This window comes from Pelecanus crispus, chromosome 21, assembly GCF_030463565.1.
Source record: "Pelecanus crispus isolate bPelCri1 chromosome 21, bPelCri1.pri, whole genome shotgun sequence".
NCBI classification, from domain to species: Eukaryota; Metazoa; Chordata; class Aves; order Pelecaniformes; family Pelecanidae; genus Pelecanus; species Pelecanus crispus.
In genome coordinates, this window is record NC_134663.1 from 6,339,610 (window position 1) to 6,360,056 (window position 20,447).

The 20,447-nt window shown below is 69.3% G+C and overlaps 3 protein-coding genes across 3 annotated transcripts; 2 read left to right on the forward strand and 1 right to left on the reverse strand.

Annotated features, from left to right (window-relative positions):
* The first annotated feature begins 2,293 nt into the window (after positions 1-2,293).
* Positions 2,294-10,487, forward strand: AEBP1 (AE binding protein 1). Its single transcript, XM_075724083.1, has 21 exons — positions 2,294-2,570; positions 2,711-3,118; positions 3,372-3,434; positions 4,370-4,441; positions 4,566-4,652; positions 5,621-5,723; positions 5,888-5,973; positions 6,554-6,631; positions 6,719-6,793; positions 6,874-6,983; positions 7,063-7,202; positions 7,294-7,378; positions 7,473-7,617; positions 7,711-7,799; positions 8,312-8,435; positions 8,542-8,738; positions 8,817-8,996; positions 9,075-9,417; positions 9,524-9,663; positions 9,749-9,848; positions 9,937-10,487. Exons 1-21 carry the CDS (start codon positions 2,294-2,296, stop codon positions 10,485-10,487), a joined length of 3,453 nt encoding a protein of 1,150 aa, XP_075580198.1.
* A 630-nt stretch (positions 10,488-11,117) lies between these two features.
* POLD2 (DNA polymerase delta 2, accessory subunit) lies at positions 11,118-16,834 on the reverse strand. The gene is made up of 10 exons (XM_075724060.1): positions 16,615-16,834; positions 14,263-14,384; positions 13,234-13,357; positions 13,042-13,156; positions 12,593-12,791; positions 12,376-12,456; positions 11,819-11,976; positions 11,581-11,708; positions 11,383-11,484; positions 11,118-11,275 (listed from the first exon to the last, which is right to left on the reverse strand). Exons 1-10 carry the CDS (start codon positions 16,832-16,834, stop codon positions 11,118-11,120), a joined length of 1,407 nt encoding a protein of 468 aa, XP_075580175.1.
* A 2,870-nt stretch (positions 16,835-19,704) lies between these two features.
* On the forward strand, positions 19,705-20,272 carry GNLY (granulysin). Its single transcript, XM_075724217.1, has 3 exons — positions 19,705-19,770; positions 19,892-20,017; positions 20,111-20,272. Exons 1-3 carry the CDS (start codon positions 19,705-19,707, stop codon positions 20,270-20,272), a joined length of 354 nt encoding a protein of 117 aa, XP_075580332.1.
* Positions 20,273-20,447: the final 175 nt, after the last annotated feature.

Genomic DNA, 20,447 nt, shown 5'->3' on the forward strand with positions numbered 1-20,447 from the left:
CCTGAGCCCGCCACGTGGCCTCCGTGCGGCCCGGGGAGCCTGGGGGGCCAGGGCGGGGGGGGCACCCACTGCACCCCCTTAGCGCCTGGGGTGGCACCGCGGGGGGCTGGGGGGGCCAGGCACCCACCCTGCCCCCCCGTCCCCGGGAATGGGGCGGGGGCCACGCGTGTGCGTGCACTGCCGGGTGCCCCGCATCCCGCGTGCAGCGCGTGGTCCGTGTGCGCGGTACCTCCTCACACGCAGTGCGTTCTGTGTGCTCCACGGGCAGTCGCCCACGCGTGTGCAGGCTCTCATGTGCAGTGCATGTCCCGTGTGCAAGGTCTCATGTGCAGGGCGTGTGCAGTGCGTGCACAGCGCGTGTCCTGTGTGCAACACCTTATATGCAGCGTGTGTCCCGTGTGCAAGGGCTCATGTGCAGTGCATGTCCCGTGTGCAAGGTCTCATGTGCAGGGTGTGTGCAGTGCGTGCACAGCGCGTGTCCTGTGTGCAACACCTTATATGCAGCGTGTGTCCCGTGTGCAAGGGCTCATGTGCAGCACATGTCCTGTGTGCAGGGTCTTTTGTGCAGTGCGTGTCCCATGTGCAGTGTCCCATGTGCAGGGTCTCGTGTACAGTGTGTGTCCCATGTGCAGTGCGTGTCCCATGTGCAGGGTCTCGTGTACAGTGCGTGTCCCATGTGCAGTGCATGTCCCATGTGCAGGGTTTCGTGTACAGTGCATGTCCCATGTGCAGTGCGTGTCCCATGTGCAGTGTCTCTGCGTGTGCAGCGCGTCAGTGTGCCGCTCTGCGCGATGGTGGGGTTCCCATGTGCTGTGCATGCAGTGTCATGTATGTAGCGTGTGTGCACACACGCAGTGTCTGTGTGTCTGTACCAGCCTGCAGCGCGTGAGCGTGGGCTCTGTGTGCCGGGGGCCACGTGCCCACGCGGTGCTGGCGTGCAGGGCGCAGCGTTTCCACGTGCAGCGCCTGCAGCGGGCGTGCCGAGGGCCGCAGCACGTGCAGGCGCTTCGTGGTGCACATGGTGTCAGTGCCGCCGCGGCGCCAGCGCCTGATGGGGCGCAGCGTTGGTGCCAGGCTGGCGCACCGCATGCGTGGTGCCGCTGCCCGCACGGTGCCGGTGTCGGTGCCCGTGCAGTGCTGGTGTGGTGGTGACACCGGCGTGGTGCCGACACCGGCGCGGTGCCAGCGCTGGTTCCCAGCCAGTGCCGTGCCAGCACCCAGTGCCATGCCGGTGCCAGCACGGTGCTGGGCCTGTGCCGGCGCGGTGCCGGTGTTGGCGTGGTGCCAGTGCCAGTGCCAGTGCCAGCACGGTGCTGGGCCTGTGCGGTGCCGGTGCCAGCGCGGTGCCGGTGCCAGTGTGGTACCGGTGCCGGTGCCAGTGCCGGTGCCAGCACGGTGCTGGGCCCCACGCAGTGCCAGGCCCTGTGCCACGCTGCACCCGTGTCGTGGCGGTGCCGGTGCCGTGCCGTCCCCCTGCAATCCGGACCCCGCACGGTGCCGGTGCAGCCTGGGATCCCCGTGCAGTGCCGGTGCCGGTGCCGGTGCCGTGCGGGTCCCCGGGCAGTCCCGGCCCCGGTGCCGTCCTGGTCCCGTGCAGTGCTGCTGCCGGTGCCCGTGCCGTGCCGGTGCCAGTGCCATGCTGTGCCGGTCCCGTTGCCGTCCTGGTCCTGTTCCCGGTCCCGTTGCCATCCCGGTCCCGTTCCCATGCCAGTGCTGGTCTCGTTGCATGCCGGTGCTGGTGCCGGGGCCGTGCCGGGGCCGGTGCAGGTTCTGGTCCCGGTCCCGTGCCGGTCCCGGTCCCGGTCCCGGTCCCGATCCCGGTGCGGTGCCGTGCCGTGCAGGTCTCGGTGCAGGTTCCGGTCCCGGTGCCGGTCCCAGTGCCGGTGCCGGTGCCAGTGCCCGTGCAGGTTCCGGTGCCGGTCCCGGTCTCGGTCCGTGCCGTGCCGGTGCCGGTGCCGGTGCCGGTGCCGGTGCAGGTCCCGGTGCCGGTGCCGGTCCCGGTCTCGGTCCGTGCCGTGCCGGTGCCGGTGCCAGTGCCGGTGCAGGTCCCGGTGCCGGTCCCGGTCTCGGTCCGTGCCGTGCCGTGCCGGTCCCGGTGCCGGTGCCGGTGCCGGTTCCGGTGCCGGTGCCGGTCCGGCCCGTGCCGTGCCGGTGCAGAGCGGGTCCCAGGCAGCTCCGCTGCAGCTCGGTGCCGCCCCCGGCTCCTGCGCCCGCCCCCATCCCGCCCGCCCGGGCTGGCCGGGGCCGGGGCCGGGGCCGGGGCCGGTGCGGGTCCGGTGCGGCGGACGCGGCGATGGCTGCGGCGGGGCCGCCCCGCTCCTGCCTCCTGCTGGCGGCCGCGCTGCTGCCGCTGCTGCCGCCCGGGGCCGCCCCGGGCCCCGCCGCGCCGCCCGCGCTCACCGACGCCGAGATCGAGGAGTTTCTGCGCGGCTTCCTCGGCCCCGGCGAGCGCGGCGACGGCGACGGCGACGGGGATGGCACCGAGCTGGCCTTCGGCGGCGACCTGGGCTTCGGCGGCGGCGACCTGGGCACCGGCACCGAGCGGGGCACCGGCACCGGCACCGGCACCGGTGAGCGAGCGGCACCGGCACCGCGGGTCGGGGCTGCCCCGGGCCCGGGGCCCCGCGGGGGGCGGGGGGGGCCGTGGGGACCCCCCGGGCTGGCCCGGGCCGCCCCTCACCCCGCGGCGGGGCGGCTGCCCCCTCCCCAGGCTCCCCGGAGCGGCTGACGGAGCCCGAGAAACCCAAGAAGGGGAAGAAGGAAAAAGCCCCCAGACCCACCAAGAAGCCCAAGGAGAGACCCCGGGGCTCCAAGAAGGACAAGGACAGGGACAGGGACAAGGACAGGGACAGGGACAGGGGCAAGGACAAGCCCCCCAAGAAGCCCAAGGAGAAGCCCCCGAAAGGCTCCGAAAAACCCCCAAAAGGCTCCAAAAAGCCCAAGGAGAAGCCACCCAAGGCCACCAAAAAACCCTCCGGCAAGAAGCCGCCGGAGCCACCGACCACCCCCCAGGAGCCCCCCACCACCCCGCAGGCCCCGCGGGGCGAGGACGACGTGGGCAAGCCCCGGTTCCCGGAGCAGCCTTCGCCCGAGGAGGAGGAGGATGGAGGTGGCCGGGGTGAGTCTTGGGGGGCCCGATCTCACCACCAGCTGGGTTGGGGGGGGCTTGGCGCACCACGGCGTCACCCCGTGTCCCTCGCTCGGCTTCCCGGTGGCACCCCACGGCTGGCCGGGCTTTGTCCCGCCGGGGTCACCCCCTCTGCCCCCACCGGCCTTCTTTCTGGGATTTTCTTTTGGCGGGGGGCTGCCGGGGGGGCCGGGCTGGGGGGCTGTGGGACACCGCCAGCCCCTCTCTGTGTCCCTGTCCCCAGGGGAGCTGGAGGAGCTGCCGAGCGAGCTGGGTCGGGAGGAGTGGCACCCTAAGCCCGAGCCTGGTGAGTGCCCTGTCCCTGGGGCCACCTCCCTGTGTCTTGGGGCCACCTCCCTGCACCCTCGTGCCACCTCCCCGTGCCCTGGTGCCACCTCCCTGCTCCCCAGAGCCACCCCTCCTGCACCCCAGGGCCACCTCCCTGTTCCCAAATGCCACGTCCCTGCACCCCAATGTCACCTCCCTGCTCCCCAGGGCCACCCCTCCTGCACCCCAGGGCCACCTCCTTGCAACTTGGGGCCACCACCCTTCACCCCGGTGCCACCTCCCTGCTCCCCACGGCCACCCCCCTGCACCCCAGGGTCACCTCCCTGCTCCATGGTGCCACCTCCCTGTGCCCCAGGGCCACCTCCCTGCACTTTGGGACCACCTCCCCGTGCCCCAATGCCACCTCCCTGGTGCCACCTCCCTGCACCCCGGGGCCACCTCCCTGAGTCCCGGTGTCACTCCCCTGCTCCCCAGGGCCACCCCCCTGCTCCATGGTGCCACCCCCCTGCACCCCGGGGCCACCTCCCTGCACCTTGGGCCACCTCCCTGTGCCCCAGGGCCACCTCCCTGAGTCCCAGTGTCACCTCCCTGCACCTTGGGGCCACCTCCCCGTGCCCCAATGCCACCTTCCTGCTCCCTGGTGCCACCTCCCTGCACCTTGGGCCACCTCCCTGTGCCCAAGTGCCACCCCCCTGCACCCCAGGGCCACCTCCCTGCACCTTGGGCCACCTCCCTGTGCCCCAGGGCCACCTCCCTGAGTCCCAGTGTCACCTCCCTGCACCTTGGGCCACCTCCCTGTGCCCAAGTGCCACCCCCCTGCACCCCAGGGCCACCTCCCTGCACCTTGGGGCCACCTCCCCGTGCCCCAATGCCACCTCCCTGTTCCCAAGTGCCACCCCCCTGCACGCCGGGGCCACCCCCTGCGCCCCGTCCCCACGTGCCCCCTCCCCGCAGAGGTCCCCGAGGAGCCGGAGCCACCGACGCTGGACTACAACGAGCAGCTGGAGCGGGAGGACTACGAGGACTGTACGGTGCCGGGGTGTGAGCGGGGGGGAGCGCCGGGGTCCCCCGGCCTGCAGGAAAGGAGGGAGAGCGTGCCCCCCCGCCTCGCACCCCCAAAGTCAGGGCCACCCCCTCTTTCTGTCCCCAGTCGAGTACATCCGGCGGCAGCAGAAACCCCGCAAGCCCCCCAGCAGGAAGAAACCCGAGAGAGTCTGGCCCCAGCCCGAGGAGCCATGTAAGCGGGGGGGCAGGGGGGGCTGGCACTGCTCGGGGTGGGGCGGGGGGACGGTCCCCAGCCTTGGGCACCCAGGGGAGCATCGTTTTGGGACAGCCTGGAGCTGGGGTGGGCACGGGGGCAGCATGGGGACTGCATAAGGGGTGCAGGGACCCCGCAGGGGTGTGGGGACCCCATAGGGGCCTGGGGATCTCTTGGGGGCACAGGGATCCCCTGGGGCTATAGAGGGGTCCTGCAGGGACATGGGGACCCCGCAGGGCCATGGGGGATCCCGCAGGGACACAGGGACCCCCCAGAAGCACGGGGGGCCCCGCAGGGCCATGGGGGATCCCGCAGGGACACAGGGACCCCCCAGAAGCACGGGGGGCCCCGCAGGGCCATGGGGGATCCCGCAGGGACACAGGGACCCCCCAGAAGCACGGGGGACCCCGCAGGGCCATGGGAGATCCCGCAGGGACCCCCCAGAAGCACGGGGGGCCCCGCAGGGCCATGGGGGATCCCGCAGGGACACAGGGACCCCCCAGAAGCACGGGGGGCCCCGCAGGGACATGGGAGATCCCGCAGGGACCCCCCCAGAAGCACGGGGGGCCCTGCAGGGACATGGGGACCCCGCAGGGACACAGGGACCCCCCAGAAGCACGGGGGGCCCCGCAGGGACATGGGGGATCCCGCAGGGACCCCCCAGAAGCACGGGGGGCCCCGCAGGGACATGGGGGATCCCGCAGGGACACAGGGACCCCCCCAGAAGCATGGGGGGCCCCGCAGGGACACAGGGACCCCCCAGAAGCACAGGGGGCCCCGCAGAGACATGGGGGATCCCGCAGGGACCCCCCAGAAGCACGGGGGGCCCCGCAGGGACATGGGGGATCCCGCAGGGACCCCCCCAGAAGCACGGGGGGCCCTGCAGGGACATGGGGGTACCCCATTCTCCCCCCAATCCCCGTCACGTCCTCTTTCGCCCTCCCCAGCGAAGCCGGAGGTGCCACCCCCACAGCCACCCCCCCCGCCCGTCCTGGTGACCGAAGGGGACTACGAGGAGGGCTTCATGCGACCCGACTACGACGACCGTGAGTGACGAGACGGGGGGGGGGCCAGGGCACCCCAGGACCCGGCCCCACGGGCAGGGGTGCCCCCTCCTGCCAGCTGGGTGCCGGTGGCACCCGGCCCTGCCCTCCCCGGCCCTGAAGGGGTCCCCCAGCCCCCAGCCCCGCTCCCCCTTTGCACCCGCAGTGGAGTACGGGCTGCCCCCCCCCGCCGAAGCCCAGGAAACACCCGGACAAGGAGGACGAGATGGAGACGGATGAGGAGAAGCTCAAGCCCTGTGAGAGACGGGCAGGGGCGGGGTGCTGGGGGGGTGGCACGTCCGGGGGGGTGGCATGTCCACGGGTGGGTGGCACATCCCCGGGGTGGGTGGCATGTTCTCAGGGTGGGTGGCACATCCCCGGGGTGGGTGGCACATCCCCAACATCAGTGACGTGCCCCAGGGTGGGTGGCACATCCCCGGGGTGGGTGGCATGTTCTCAGGGTGGGTGGCACATCCCCGGGGTGGGTGGCACGTCCCCAACATTGGTGACGTGCCCCAGGGTGGGTGGCACGTCCCCAGGGTGGGTGGCACGTCCCCAATGTCAGTGGCACGTCCCCGGGGGGGTGGCATGTCCCCAGTGTCAGTGGCACATCCCCAGTGTCAGTGGCACATGCCCAGTGTCAGTGGCACGTGCCCAGGGGAGGGTGGCACGTCCCCAATGTCAGTGGCACGTCCCCAGGCAGTGGCATGTCCCCAATGTCAGTGGCACGTCCCTGGGGGGGGGGTGGCATGTCCCCAGGGTGGGTGGCACATCCCCAGTGTCAGTGGCACGTCCCCGGGGGGTGGCACGTCCCCAGCCACTGCTCTCCTGCCCCAGGGAAGCCCAAGAAAGGCGGCAGCAGCAAGGAGGAGGAGGAGGATCCCTGGGCGGAGGAGAAGGGCCAGGACCGCAAAGGTGGGTGCCAGCCCCCCATCCCCGTCCCCTCGCCCCCAGCCCCCCGGGCCCTGCCCCCTACCCCCCCCTCACGCGCCCCTTTTCCAGGAAAACCCAAAAAACCAGGGGGGAAGAAGTGGGAGCCGGACGAGGACGAATGGGCCCCTCCAGAGGAGAAGACGAGTGAGTGTCCCCATTCCGGGGGGAAAGCGGGCACCGCGCTGCGGGGGGGGACACCCATCACCCCCCCCCAATGTCCCCAGGATGTCCCCCCATCGGCCTGGAGTCCCACCGCATCGAGGACGACCAGATCCTGGCCTCCTCCATGCTGCGCCACGGGCTGGGCGCCCAGCGCGGCCGCCTCAACATGCAGGTGAGGGTCACCCACCCACGCCCACCCCCGGCACCAGCGGGCCCCCTCCACCCACGTCCCCCTCGTGTCCCCACCCCAGGCGGGCACCAACGAGGACGATTTCTTCGACGGGGCTTGGTGTGCCGAGGACGACAGCCGGGCGCACTGGATCGAGGTGGACACCCGCCGCACCACCAAGTTCACCGGAGTCATCACCCAGGGCCGCGACTCCCAGATCCAGTACGGGACCGGGGCCGAGCGGGATCCAGGGACACGGGGTGGGGGGAGCGGCACGGGGACCCCCTCCCAACCTGTCCCCGTCCTCCCGCAGCGAGGACTTCGTCACCAGCTTCTACGTGGGCTTCAGCAACGACAGCCAGAACTGGGTGATGTACACCAACGGCTACGAGGAGATGGTACGGGACCCCAAAACTGGCTGGTTGAGGGGGCGGCGACGATGGGGACCCTCTCCCCCCCCCCACCTCGGCTACATCTCCCACCCCCCCGCAGATGTTTTACGGCAACGTGGACAAGGACACGCCGGTGCTGACCGAGTTCCCCGAGCCCATGGTGGCCCGTTACATCCGCATCTACCCCCAGACGTGGAACGGCAGCCTCTGCCTGCGCCTCGAGGTCCTGGGCTGCCCCCTCTCCAGTAAGAGCCACCCCAAAGCAGGGGCTGGGGGGGGTGTGAGGGGGCTATGGCTCCTGGCCCCCCGCCCCCACCGTGTCTTTGTCCCCTCCGCAGCTGTCAGCAGCTACTATGCCCAGCAGAACGAGGTGACCTCCACCGACAACCTGGACTTCCGCCACCACACCTACAAGGACATGCGGCAGGTGGGCACCTCCGTGGGGTGGGCACCTCTGTGCGAGTGGGCACCTCCATGGGGTGGGCTCTTTCATGGTGGTGGGCTCCTCCGTGGGAGTGGGCATCTCCATGGGGTGGGCTCCTCCGTGGGGGTGGGCACCTCCATGGTGGTGGGCTCTTTCATGGTGGTGGGCACCTCCGTGGGGTGGGCTCCTCTGTGGGGGTGGGCACCTCTGTGGGGTGGGCTCCTCCGTGGGGTGGGCTCTTTCATGGTGGTGGGCACCTCCATGGGGTGGGCACCTCCGTGGGAGTGGGCACCTCCATGGTGGTGGGCACCTCCGTGGGTTGGGGTCTTTCATGGTGGTGGGCACCTCCATGGGGTGGGCTCCTCTGTGGGGTGGGCTCTTTCATGGTGGTGGGCACCTCCGTGGGTTGGGGTCTTTCATGGTGGTGGGCACCTCCATGGGGTGGGCTCCTTCATGGGGGTGGGCTCAGCCCCCCGAGCACTGCCCCCCATCCCCTGCCCGCCCCGCGCCCGCAGCTGATGAAGGTGGTGAATGAGGAGTGTCCCACCATCACCCGCATCTACAACATCGGCAAGAGCTCGCGGGGGCTGAAGATCTACGCCATGGAGATTTCCGACAACCCGGGCGAGCACGAGACGGGTGAGAAGGGAAGGTGTGGGGGGACCCGGCCGCGGTCCCCTGGCGCAGGCAGGGGTGCGGGCAGCACGCTGACCCTGCCTGCACCCTGCCTGCACTCTGCCTGCAGGCGAGCCCGAGTTCAGGTACACGGCGGGGCTGCACGGGAACGAAGTGCTGGGCCGGGAGCTGCTGCTCCTGCTGATGCAGTTCCTGTGCAAGGAGTACCAGGACGGCAACCCCCGGGTGCGGACCCTGGTGACCGAAACCCGCATCCACCTCGTGCCCTCCCTCAACCCCGACGGCTACGAGCTGGCCCGTGAGGCGGTAAGGGCACGGCGGGGCGGTGGGGTGGGATGGCGGGACGCGGCCCCCGGGCTCACCGCTGCCCCGGGCTGCCCGCAGGGCTCGGAGCTGGGCAACTGGGCGCTGGGCCACTGGACGGAGGAGGGTTACGATCTCTTCGAGAACTTCCCCGACTTGGCTTCGGCGTTGTGGGCGGCTGAGGAGAGGAAGCTGGTGCCCCACAAGTTCCCCAACCACCACATCCCCATCCCGGAGCACTACCTGGTTGAGGATGCCACGGTGAGCCGCGGCACCGGGCACGGCGGCGGGGCGGTGACGGGGAGGTGGTGCCTCACGCCGCCGTGCCCGCCTCGGCAGGTGGCGGTGGAGACGCGGGCCATCATGGCGTGGATGGACAAGAACCCCTTCGTGCTGGGAGCCAACCTGCAGGGCGGGGAGAAGCTGGTGTCCTACCCCTTCGACACGGCCCGGCCCGTCAGCGAGACGCCGGCAGCCGCCCCTCGCCCACCGGACGACTACGAGGACGACAACCCCGAGCTGCAGGAGACGCCCGACCACGCCATCTTCCGCTGGCTCGCCATCTCCTACGCCTCGGCCCACCTCACCATGACTGAGACCTTCCGCGGGGGCTGCCACACGCAGGACATGACCAACGCCATGGGCATCGTGCAGGGGGCCAAGTGGCACCCCCGGGCTGGCAGTAAGTGGGTGCCACGCCATACGGCGTCGGCCTGCCCGCCCCACGCTCCCCCCACCTGAAGGTGCGAGCGAGCGGCTGGGTGGGCACTTGGTTGGTTGTCTTACAGGCATGAACGACTTCAGCTACCTGCACACCAACTGCCTGGAGCTCTCCATCTACCTGGGCTGCGACAAGTTCCCCCACGAGAGCGAGCTGCAGCAGGAGTGGGAGAACAACAAGGAGTCGCTGCTCACCTTCATGGAGCAGGTAGGCGCTGGGACGCGCAGGGCCGGGAGCCGGCAGCCGCCCTGCCTGCTGCACGTGGCCCCTCTCGTCCCCCTTCCTCGTGTAGGTCCATCGGGGCATCAAGGGCTTGGTGACGGACCAGCAGGGAGAACCCATTGCCAACGCCACCATCGTCGTGGGGGGCATCAAGCACAACATCAAGACAGGTAGGGCGCGGGGCAGGGTGCCGGGCAGGGTGCCGGCAGCACCGTGCCGCCTCCTTCACACCCCACTGCCTCCCCTCGCTGCCCGCAGCCAGCGGCGGGGACTATTGGCGCATCCTGAACCCGGGCGAGTACCGCGTCTCGGCTCGGGCTGAGGGCTACAACCCCAGCGTCAAGACCTGCAGCGTCTTCTACGACATCGGGGCCACCCAGTGCAACTTCGTCCTGTCGCGTTCCAACTGGAAGCGCATCCGGGAGATCATGGCCATGAATGGGAACCGGCCCATCCGCCGCATCGTGCCCGGCCGCCCCATGACGCCCCGTGAACGCATGCGCCTGCGTATGCGCCTCCGGCACCGCATGCGGCTCCGGCAGCAGATGAGGCTGCGGCGTCTCAATGCCACCACGGCCGCCAGCGGCCCCACAGCCCCGCCACCCACCACGGCCCTGCCCTTCCCCTTCAGCAGCACTGCCTACGCGCCCTGGAGCCAAGAGCCACCCACAGCCGGGACCTGGGAGATGGAGACCGAAACGGAGGTGGTGACTGAGCTGGTGACGGAGACGGAGGCCTGGGAGCTGGGCACGGGGACGGTGCAGCCCTTCACCACGGCCGAGACCTACACAGTGAACTTTGGTGACTAGGAGACACTGGTCCCCTCGCTCCTGCCTTGAGCCAAGGCCAAATGCTCGCGGCTGGTTTGGTTTTTGCCTGCCACAGGCTCCGGCATCTGCTTCTAAAGCCTTCCTCGAGCCCCGGGCAGCCCGTTCTGGGTAGTCCGCCCCGGGTGGGCTCCAGCTTCTCACCCGCGCTGCTTCCTAGGACTGCAGGGCACGCCATGCCGACGCTCGCCCCAAGGGCTGGGCGGCTGCGGAGCATCCCCCTTGCCGGGTGCCAGAGCCGGGCAGGAAAGGACGTGCTGCCCTGTCCCTCGGGGCCGGGCAGCGCCAGCCCTTGCCTGGCAAGGGAGGGGGCGAAGCAGGACCCAGCCCTCGCCCCGTCCCCGTCCCCCGGCGCAGCAGGGTTGTAGGGGTGGTCCCGCTCTCCAGGGCAGGGCCCGCACGGAGGCAGGCGCATCCCCTGTCCCCTCCACACGGTTTTTTGTTACACAAATAAATCAAGTTATATTGGTACGAGCATCTCTCCTCTCCCGGGCGCCCGACAGCTCCATGCCAGCCCTCCCAGGAGGGCAGACAGAGATGACACAAAGGCGGTGGGTGCCGGGACCCTCCAAGAGGCCAGGGGTTTATCGAGTCCGCGCCCTGCCTGCTCAGTCAGTGCCCGACCTCCATGTCCCCGTCATCGTCCTCGGCCCCGAAGCCGGAGAAGCTGATGGGCTGGCAGCTGAGGTCACGCAGGTTGATGAGGCAGGCGGTCTGCGTGGTGCTGAAGGCAGGCACCGTCACCAGCAGGACCTGCTGCCCGTCCTCCCCTGCAAAGACGGGCAGGCATCAGGCGGATGAGCCCTCGGTTGGCACCCCGGCGCGGGGTCCCCGCCCCGAGCGAGGATCGGGGGGTGCTGCAGGCTGCGGGACTCACCTTTGAGCAGCTTGGACTGGAAGCGGGGAGCGTTGCCGCAGAAGTAGACGTGAGGGCACTCGGTGAGGATGAAAGGGTCCGATTTGTAAAAGGGGTAGCAGCCTGGGAGGGATGGAAATTAGGAGGGGAATCTGCACCCGCACCCCTTTGGCGGGCAAACCACCCCCAGCCTTGGTGGCCACCCAGCTCTCGCCTTACCCAGGGTGTCTGGGGCCGTGGGGCTGATGTGTCCTGCCAGCAGCGTCCACTCCAGGATCTCCAGGTAGTCATCCATGCTGCTGTATTTGAAGATGTCACTGACGTTTTGCCCTGACGTCCCCAAAAACCTACAATATTTTGGGGGAAGGAAGCAGAGATTCGGACGGCTGTACTTGCCCCGCGATCCCACGCCACTGGCAGTTGTCACAGAGCTGGTGGCACACCAGGATTTCTTTACCTGATGCCGTCCACATCGGCCTGGTAGGGGTTGGTGACCAGCTGGAGCGTGGAGTAGGCACTGGCGAGGGGCAGCATGCAGTGATGCAGCGGCTGCTGGGGCAGCGTGTAGTTGGTGGGGTCAAACTCACCAGGCATCACGTCCACGGGCACGGAGGTCTGCGGGCAGAGCGGGGATTACTGGGAATTACCAAACCACCCTCCTTTGAAGGGGCTCAGAGCAAAGCCCCGGCTGGAGCTCGCTGCCGGCTCTGCCTCGCTCCCCGATTTGGCTCCCGCCATTTCCGCGCAGGAAGCCCCGCTTGGCTTCACCACAGAGACCAGATGCTGGGAGAGGGATCTGAAGCTGGGCTGTGCGCTGCTTTCCCTTCTTGCTGCATTCCCGTACGGCACCATATGCAGTGCTCAAAGGGAAGCTGGGGGCCGGGGAAGGGGTGTTTGCCACCCACAGCCCTGGGGCTGCTGGCAGAGCGCTGCTTCCCTGGCTCCGGAGCCAGGCTCCCTCCCCAGGAAGGCACCCAAGTCGCCGGCCAACCCCATCCTGCTCCAAGCACTCACGCAAAGCTGCAGCAGGATCTCATCCAGCATCTTCACAGCCTCCACGCTTGCAGCCTGGGTCTTCTTGGTCAAGTACTTGGCCTGGGTCAGCGGGGAGACAGTGAGGGAACAACCATGAGCCCCCCCGATTCCTCCTTCCCCACCTCCGCGGGACTCCCCATGCCAGCCTGGGCCTCAAAGAGCACGGTCAAGGCTGAAGAAACCTTCCCTGCCATACCTTGTTGATGGTGTCCCGGCTCTGCGTGTTCTGGCTCAGCAGGTTCCCCGCCAGAACAACGCGGGCGATCTGCGCGGCACAGCTCTGCTCGCCCTCGGCGCCCAGCTGCCCCGTCACCACGTCCACCAGCAGCTGCGTGCTCAGCAGGGACTCGCCGCTCCCGCTGCCCAGCCCCAGCCCCGACACCAGCAGGACGAACCTAGGTGGAGAGGCTCGGGCAGCACGCCGTGCTCCCTGCCTGCGCCGATTCCTGCCTGCACGGCGACGCCGGGGCCGCCTGCGCCAAGGGGCTTCAGAGAGCCAGGTGCGGGGGACGCGAGCCCCCGCCTGCGAATCTCTTGGCACGAGGCACCTACTCCGATGGGCACGTGGGGCAAACGGTGCCCAGGGCTTAGGGATGCGGCGGGGGACACGGTGCCAGCCCTGCTCCGGTCACCGCAGAGACTCACCGGTCCGAGCTGGGGCCTTTCCAGGGCAGCGGCCGGGGCAGGTTGGCAAAGCAGTGATCCTCCACCAGGAACTTGCCATCGTCCTGCTCGGAGCCGTACACGGCAAAGATGGTCCCTACGGCAGAGCGTGGGCGGTCAGCCCCCGGCCAGGGCCCCTGAGGTGGCTCCCACCGAGGAGCCATCGTCCCCTACCTGTCACCAGCTTCTGCACCTCGACAGCTCCTTCCAGCTTGATCCGCTGCAGCTCGTCCTCCAGAATCAGCTCGTCAGAGGGGTGGATGTACTTGGGCAAGGGCGGCTGAGGCACCAGGTTGTGCTGGGGGGGGACACAGGGCAGGCTGTGATGGCATCAGCAAGGCCCAGCTGCCCCAAAGGGCCCTTCCCTGCCCCAGCCAAACCCCGCTCGTGGAAACCAGAGCACGGGCGCGTGACTAACGAGAGCCGCCGGCACGACCCCCTCCGTCGCCGGCCCGGCCAAAGCTTTGCTGCTGCTTTGAAGGCGGCGCTTTGGAGGCCCCAGCAGCTCTCGGCGCTGCTCGCCAGCTGCATGCCGCCTGGATGAGCTGGTTTTGCTTAATGCTTCCCCGCAGCGCCCCAGCGAAGCAAACACGAGCACGGCTCCCCGGCCAAGGAGGAAGCGGCTCAGCCAGGCGGCGGGAGACGGCGCTCTGGCTCGCCTCAGGAAACGTGTTTGCAATCACCGCCCGGGCAAGCGCTCTGCTGCCTTTGAACCCTGCCCGGCAGGCACGGTGCTAACCTCATGCCGTGATGAGCAGGCTCCGAACTTCCCAATGTGCTCCCCACGAGCCGGCTGGGAGCAAACAGGCCCCCAGCACGGCACAGAGACAGCAGAGCTTCTCCGGATGCCCCCCTCGTCCTCCTACCCTGCAGCAGGGAATGGAGGTTTGCTCTGCCAACCTCGCTGGATCCAAACCCTCCAAGGGCAGGAAAAGCAACACCAAGCAGGCGCGTACATGATGCACGCTGGCACAAAGGGTGACACCAAGAGTGGTGCGGTGGCTAGGGCCACAGTGGGCACGGAGAAGATCACACGCTGGCTCCCCGGGTCAAAGCCCGGGCAGTTCCCACTTGCTCGGCCACAGCGAGCACGAGGGAAGTGATGGAAAGCCGGCTGAGGTCCCGGTGTGTGTTGGCACGTCCCCCAGAGCCGTGTGAAGGAGGAGCGGGGGGGCCCACGGGAGGGAACGTCCCCACTGTTACCTCCTCGCTGATCTCCTGCAGGATGGAGGGCTGCAGCTGCATCGCCTTGAAGAGCGTCCCCACCACGCAGCACTTCTCACCCGCCCGCAGCTCGCAGAGCTTCCTCACTGCCAGGCCATTCCCTGCGGAGAGAAACGGGGCTCAGCTGGCCTTGGGGACAGCTGCGAGGGCAGGCAAGGCTCGAGGCTGGCCGGGACCTGCTGAAAGGGCCCGAACGTCAAGGCCAGGAAGAAGCAGTGGGGGAACGTTGCAAAGCCTCTCGCTTTTCCTCGGGGCACGGAGCCGAATCCACATGTGTAGGCCAGATGGGGCCAACAGAGCATACCAGAGAGCCAGCACTGCCTGCAGGCATTTCCTCTGCGTTGAGGGGGAGGAAAGCTGGGTCACACCGGGGTCTGGGGGACCCGCAGCTCCCAGCCACCACCAGGACAGCATGCAGAGCTCCTGCCGGGCCCACAGGCCCAGCTCTGCCTGGGAAGGGAGGGCGCAGGGGCCTGGGATTGTCCTGCCTGGGCACAGAACCGCTGCTCTTGCCCTTGGGCACGAGGGGCTGGTGTTCCCGCTCCCCACCCAGGGGACGACCCACACATCCCACTCAGATTTGACAGGCAGGAGAGGTCGTTCACCGCCCCCAACTCTGCCTCTGCCAGGGCCGGATCCTCCGCCCCGAGTCCCTGCTGGAAGCCAGGATCCCCATCGCAGCTGGGCATTTGGGAAGATCCCAGCACGAAGACAGGCTGCCGGGGAGCGGCAGGGTTTCCTCTGCCTGAAAGGCACAAATAGGTCCCTGGGCTTTAGCCAGGGACCCACAGGGGAACGTGGGCCGGGGGGACCAATACGTGCCTCAGGAGGTGCAAAGAGCACTGCAGCCCCAGCGCTTCATCGTCTTTGTGGCTGGGGAGCATGTGCAGACAGCAAAAAATACGCATCTCCCTCACCACAAGCTGAACCCCAGACTTCTCACCTCACCCACAAGGACCCAGAGATGCTTCAGCCCCACCTGTTACATGTCTGTGGGACTTTTATTTCCCCCTGTTTAAATCAACCCATGAAGCCCATCCACCCCGAGCCTCAGGCCCTGGAGGGAGGAGGACCGGCTGCCGGGCCGCGCTGGTGCTGCGAGAGCTGCCGGGCTCCTCTCCCAGAACAACGCTGCCAAAGCCCGCCGCCGCACCGGCCCCTCCGTCAGGTCGTCCTTTCTGGCTGCAGGCGGTGGGGTGACGTTTTCGCCACCAAACTCGCCCTTTGCTAATCACGCGCCTGCTGAACGTGACTCCTGTCCGGTGGAAAGCACCCCGCTGCGATCACAGGCACCCTGGGCTCAGCAGAGCTGCAAACACAGGTTCATCAATACCAGGAATGCAAACACTCGGAGTCAGAAAAACAATCCAGTTTTAGTTTCTTATTCTTGGCTCTAACCCCCCAAATGTGCATGTTTAGGAGCAGGGGGGCTGCTCTCTCCAGATTCTGCCTGCAGGCGATTCTTGCTGTGAGACAAACCCCAGAAATCTCATCCCATCACACAACTCCGGGAAGAGGAGCTTTACAAAACCGCTGGTTCCCGTACCCTCAGCAAAATCCAGGGTTACAGTGCAGGGCAGCCAGCCAAGGAACAACATCCGCTGTGGCACCGGCACAGCCCGGCGCAGGCTTTGCTTCCCCTCAGCTCTGCGCAGCCCGTGGGGCCGGGGAAAGAAAAACAAGTGGCCAGCCCGAAAACCTCCATAGAAGGGCAAAGCCGAAAGCCTGGCTGGCTGAGGAAGGTGAAATTCGATAACAGGCTTTTCGCCACACTCGGGGAGCCATGCGCCACGCCGAGGCCTGCCAGAAAGCTCAGCCACCGCGCTCTGGCAGCGGCGAGGCGCTTGCTTCATCCAGCGCTGCCGTTGCGCCTTTGGATGGAAACTCTCTAGCGCAAGGACCCCGCCTGCTAACCGCGAACGCCGGGCGAGGAAACGACCTCCCCAGGTGCAAGCGACGCCTCTCCCGCCCCCCGCTTCCTGGCCAGGGTGGCCGCCAGCCCCTCACCCCCACAAACCTTGCGCTTAACTCGTGCTCCCACCAGCGAGCGGGAGCTTTAGCCTGGCCGGGTGAACAAAAAAAAAAAAAGTATTTCTCCGCACAGCTGATGTTTAAAGCTGATTTTAGAAACGTTGGGATGCTGTCTGACAGAGAAATCATCCCTGAAAAACACACCCGTGGGTTATATGACCCGTAACGTGTGTGTAAGCTTAGGAACTGATAGCCAGCACCCGCCGAAAAATCACCAAACAGCTTCCAACGGGTGCGTGTTGGCCGCGGGGCTTTGCCCTCCTGCCCCAAAGAGGGAGGTCACTCCCCAAACCCACTCACCCCACTTCTGTCGTGCCCGCTCCTCCAGGATGGGCCGCATCTGGATGAGGCGCGCGGCGTAGATGTGAGCGTACTGGCGGCTGAAGCTGCGCTCGCCCAGACGGAACGGCTGGGAACAGTCGGCGTACGCCGAAACCGGCACCCTGGCGAAGGTGGAGGCCTCGGCAGAGGGGGGGGCCAGCAAACCCTGCGCTGTGGGGGCTGCCTGCTCCGAAAACATGGTGGGCGCCGGGCTGGAGCTGTGGGGCGGGACACGGCAGGATTTTAACGGCGGGTCTGGAAAGCAAAGGGGCAAATTAAGGATCCCATCAAATTAAGGCCAGCCAGGCAGCACAGCCCCAAGCCCGGCGCACCCCGGCCATCACTGTCACCCCACGCCGCCGCAAATCCCTCCCTGGAGGCGGCCCCCACCCCCAAACTGCCCCCTTTGCCCCCCAAAACGCAAAGCAGGTCTAGGTCTAACCCCCCCCTGCCCTGAACACCGCACCCCCTCCAGCACCCCCCCTCCCCTCCAACACCAGGGCACCCCCAAACTCATCCTGGCACCAGAAAAAGCCCAGGATGTCCCCCCCAAATCACACCCCGGCAGCAGGACACCTGAAGCCCCCCCAAAATCCACCCTGGCCACAGGACCACCCTGGGACCCCCCCCAACACACCCTGGCACCGAGGGCCCTGCACAGCCCCCTGGAAGCCCTCCAGCACCGGCCCCCCCCAGGACACCCCCTAAACACCCCCCCGGCACAAAGACCCCCCCAAAACACCTCCTAGCACCAGCCCCCACCGAAAACACCACACCCCGCCAAAACACCCCGGCCCAAGCCCCCCCAGGCAGCAGCACCCTATGGGGCCCCCCCGGCCCAAGCCCCCCCAGGCAGCAGCACCCTATGGAGCCCCCCCCGGCCCAAGCCCCCCCAGGCAGCACCACCCTATGGGGCCCCCCCCGGCCCAGGGCCCCCCCGGGCCTGCCCAGAAGCCAAAGGGTCCCCGGGAGCCCCCCCGGGCCAGGCACCCCAGGCCCCCCCGGGCACCCCAAAAGGCAACCGCCCCCCCCCGGGCCCCCGGCTGCGGCCCCCCCGCCCGCAGGTCACGTACGGGGTCAGAGGTCAGAGGTCAGAGGTCGGGGGGCGCCGGCCCGGCACCGCGGACCCGCCATTGGTGGGGGAGGGAAAGGCGCGAACGCCGCAAAGGCCGGAAGTCGCGTGGCCGCCGGGGGAAGTGACGTCACGGCGGCGGGTCGCTGTGGCAACGGCTGGCGGCGGCGGCGCGAGGCCGTTACTGTGGAAACGGGGCGGGGGGGGACACACACGACGGACACCGGGAGCCCACGGAGCCCCGGGGGCACGGGGACACCGGGACCGGGCCCAGGGACCCCATGGGGGGACAGGGGACACCGGGGCTGCCGGGGGGGGGCACCGGGACCGGCCCCGGACCCCACATTGGTCATGGGGGGACAGGGGACACCGGGACCGGGCCCCGGGCCCCAGGGACCCCATGGGGGGACAGGGGACACCGGGGCTGCTGCGGGGGGGCACCGGGACCAAGCCCCGGGACTCCACATTGGTCATGGGGGGACAGGGGACACCGGGACCAGGCCCAGGGACCCCATGGGGGGACAGGGGACACCGGGGCTGCCGGGGTGGGGCACCGGGACCGGCCCCCGGACCCCACATTGGTCATGGGGGGACAGGGGACACCGGGGCTGCCGGGGGGGGACACCAGGACCAAGCCCCGGGACCCCACATTGGTCATGGGGGGACAGGGGACACCGGGACCAGGCCCAGGGACCCCATGGGGGGACAGGGGACACCGGGGCTGCTGCGGGGGGGCACCGGGACCAAGCCCCGGGACTCCACATTGGTCATGGGGGGACAGGGGACACCGGGACCGGCCCCGGGACCTCAGGGAGCCCGGGAGGGGACGGGGGGGGACACCGGGACGGAGCCCCAGGCCCCCATGGAGCCCACGAGGGTCCGGCCCCACACCCAGCTCCCACCCCGCATGGCGGGGGGCCCGCGGGCCGCCCCCCAGGTGCCCTTTGCACGGCCCGGAGGGGCTGAGGCTTTGGGGTGCCCGGCAGCACCCCCACTCCCGCCGCCGGGGGCTTGTGGGGCTGGGGGGGGCGGTTTGGGGGGCCCCGGGGCTCGGGCCGGGCCCCCCCCGCCCCCCCTTCCTGCCGCGGGGGCGGAGGGCGGAGGTGCGAGGGAGGAAGGGGTTTGGCGAGCCGGCGCACCTCCATTTTAAGGGCTTTTTGGGTTTTGTCGGCGCTGAGTGGCGCAGCTGCCCCCACAGCCCGCTCGCGGGGCTATAAAAGCCGTCAGAGTGGGACGGTTGTTTGTCACCCGCTGTCACCCGCTGTCACCCTCTCCAGCGGGCTCGCCATGGCTGCCGCCTTCCTCCTGGTGCTGGTGGCGGTGGGAGGTAGCGGGGGTCCCTCCTGCCCCGCGTCCCGGAGGGTGTGGAGAGGGGGCGGCGGGGGGACGGGCACCCCGGGGTGGAGGGGGGACGTGTGGGGATGGACATGGGACAGCGGGGATGGCACCAGGGGACGGGGTCTGCGTGGGGACGCTGGGATGGCGGGCGGGAGGCAGGTGGGGACGGTGGGGACGAGGTCTGTGTGGGGACCTGGGGATGGCGGGGACGGGGCCTGCGTGGGGACGCTCGCCCGGGGACGGGGGGGACAGGAGGACGTGGGGACAGGCAGACGGAATGGCGGGGAGAGGGCCCGCACGGGGACCTGGGGACGGCGGGCACGGGGTCCTTGTGGGGACAGGCACCCCGGGATGGCGGGGACAGGGTTGGGGTGGGGACCTGAGGGTGGTGGGGACGGGTTCCGCGCGGGGCGATGGCGGGGAGAAGGTTCACGTGGGGACCTGGGGTGGTGGGGACAGGAGGACACGGGGACAGGCAGGAGGGATGGCGGGGGGGGCTGAGCAGGGGCTGGAGGGGACGGGGGCTGCATGGGCACGGGGTCTGGGGGACCTCGGTGACGGGCACGCGTCCCCGTGGCCGCGCTCACCGTCCCCGCGCAGCGGCACGGGCCGCGGTGCCCGAGCCCTGCCAGGGCGGCCCCACGTCCTGGTGCCAGGACATGGCCACCGCCGCCCGCTGCCGCAAGGAGCAGTACTGCCGCGACCTCTGGGACAGCCTGGCCCTGGTGAGCGCCGGCCCCGCCGCCCCACGGCCTTGACGCCAGCCGTGGGGCAGCCCCTCGCCCGCATCGGGGCCGCGCCGGGGGGCCCGGCACGGCCCTGAGGGTCCGCGTTGTCCCCCCGCAGTGGGACGTAGCCGAAGGGGACGTGGCCGAAGTGGAGGTGACGGCGCAGGGCAAGGGGAAGAAGTGCCAAGAGTGCATCAGAATCGTGAAGAAAGTCAAGGAGATGGCGGGGGATGACCCTGACGATGTGAGGGGGCGGCTGGGGGGCTTGGGGGAGCGGGGCAGGGGGCCGGCGCCCCACACGCAGCCCCGCTGACACCGCCGGGGCCGGTCCTGGCAGGCAGCGGTGGGCGAGGCGCTGGACAAGGTCTGCAGGGCCCGGAGGAAGGGCCGGAGCCGCACGTGCAAGGGGCTGGTGAAGAGGTACCGGGACCAGATCAGCAGTTCGCTGCAGAACGGCGATGAGCCCCAGGACACCTGCGCCGCCATCGGCTTCTGCTAGTCCTGCGGTCAGCACCCGCCCCGCGTTCTGCACCCCGCGTCCTGCACCCCGCAGCCTGCACCCCTCCACATCCCTCGCTCTGCATCCTGCACCCCCCATCCTGCACCCCACCACATCCCACGCTCTGCACCCCGCACCCTGATCCTGCACCCTGAATCATGCACCCCGCATCCTG

Bases quoted from the DNA above. Each gene is read 5' to 3' on its own strand.
- AEBP1 (XM_075724083.1), top strand. From the start codon at position 2,294: ATGGCTGCGGCGGGGCCGCCCCGCTCCTGCCTCCTGCTGGCGGCCGCG. The intron at 8,436-8,541 runs GTGAGAAGGGAA...CTCTGCCTGCAG, and splicing joins CCCGGGCGAGCACGAGACGG to GCGAGCCCGAGTTCAGGTAC. The intron at 9,664-9,748 runs GTAGGCGCTGGG...TTCCTCGTGTAG, and splicing joins TGCTCACCTTCATGGAGCAG to GTCCATCGGGGCATCAAGGG.
- POLD2 (XM_075724060.1), bottom strand. From the start codon at position 16,834: ATGTTTTCGGAGCAGGCAGCCCCCACAGCGCAGGGTTTGCTGGCCCCC. The intron at 14,385-16,614 runs GTGAGTGGGTTT...TTCTCTCCGCAG, and splicing joins GCGGGCACGACAGAAGTGGG to GGAATGGCCTGGCAGTGAGG. The intron at 13,358-14,262 runs GTAACAGTGGGG...GTCCCCCCCCAG, and splicing joins TGCAGGAGATCAGCGAGGAG to CACAACCTGGTGCCTCAGCC.
- GNLY (XM_075724217.1), top strand. From the start codon at position 19,705: ATGGCCACCGCCGCCCGCTGCCGCAAGGAGCAGTACTGCCGCGACCTC. The intron at 19,771-19,891 runs GTGAGCGCCGGC...GTCCCCCCGCAG, and splicing joins TCTGGGACAGCCTGGCCCTG to TGGGACGTAGCCGAAGGGGA. The intron at 20,018-20,110 runs GTGAGGGGGCGG...CGGTCCTGGCAG, and splicing joins CGGGGGATGACCCTGACGAT to GCAGCGGTGGGCGAGGCGCT.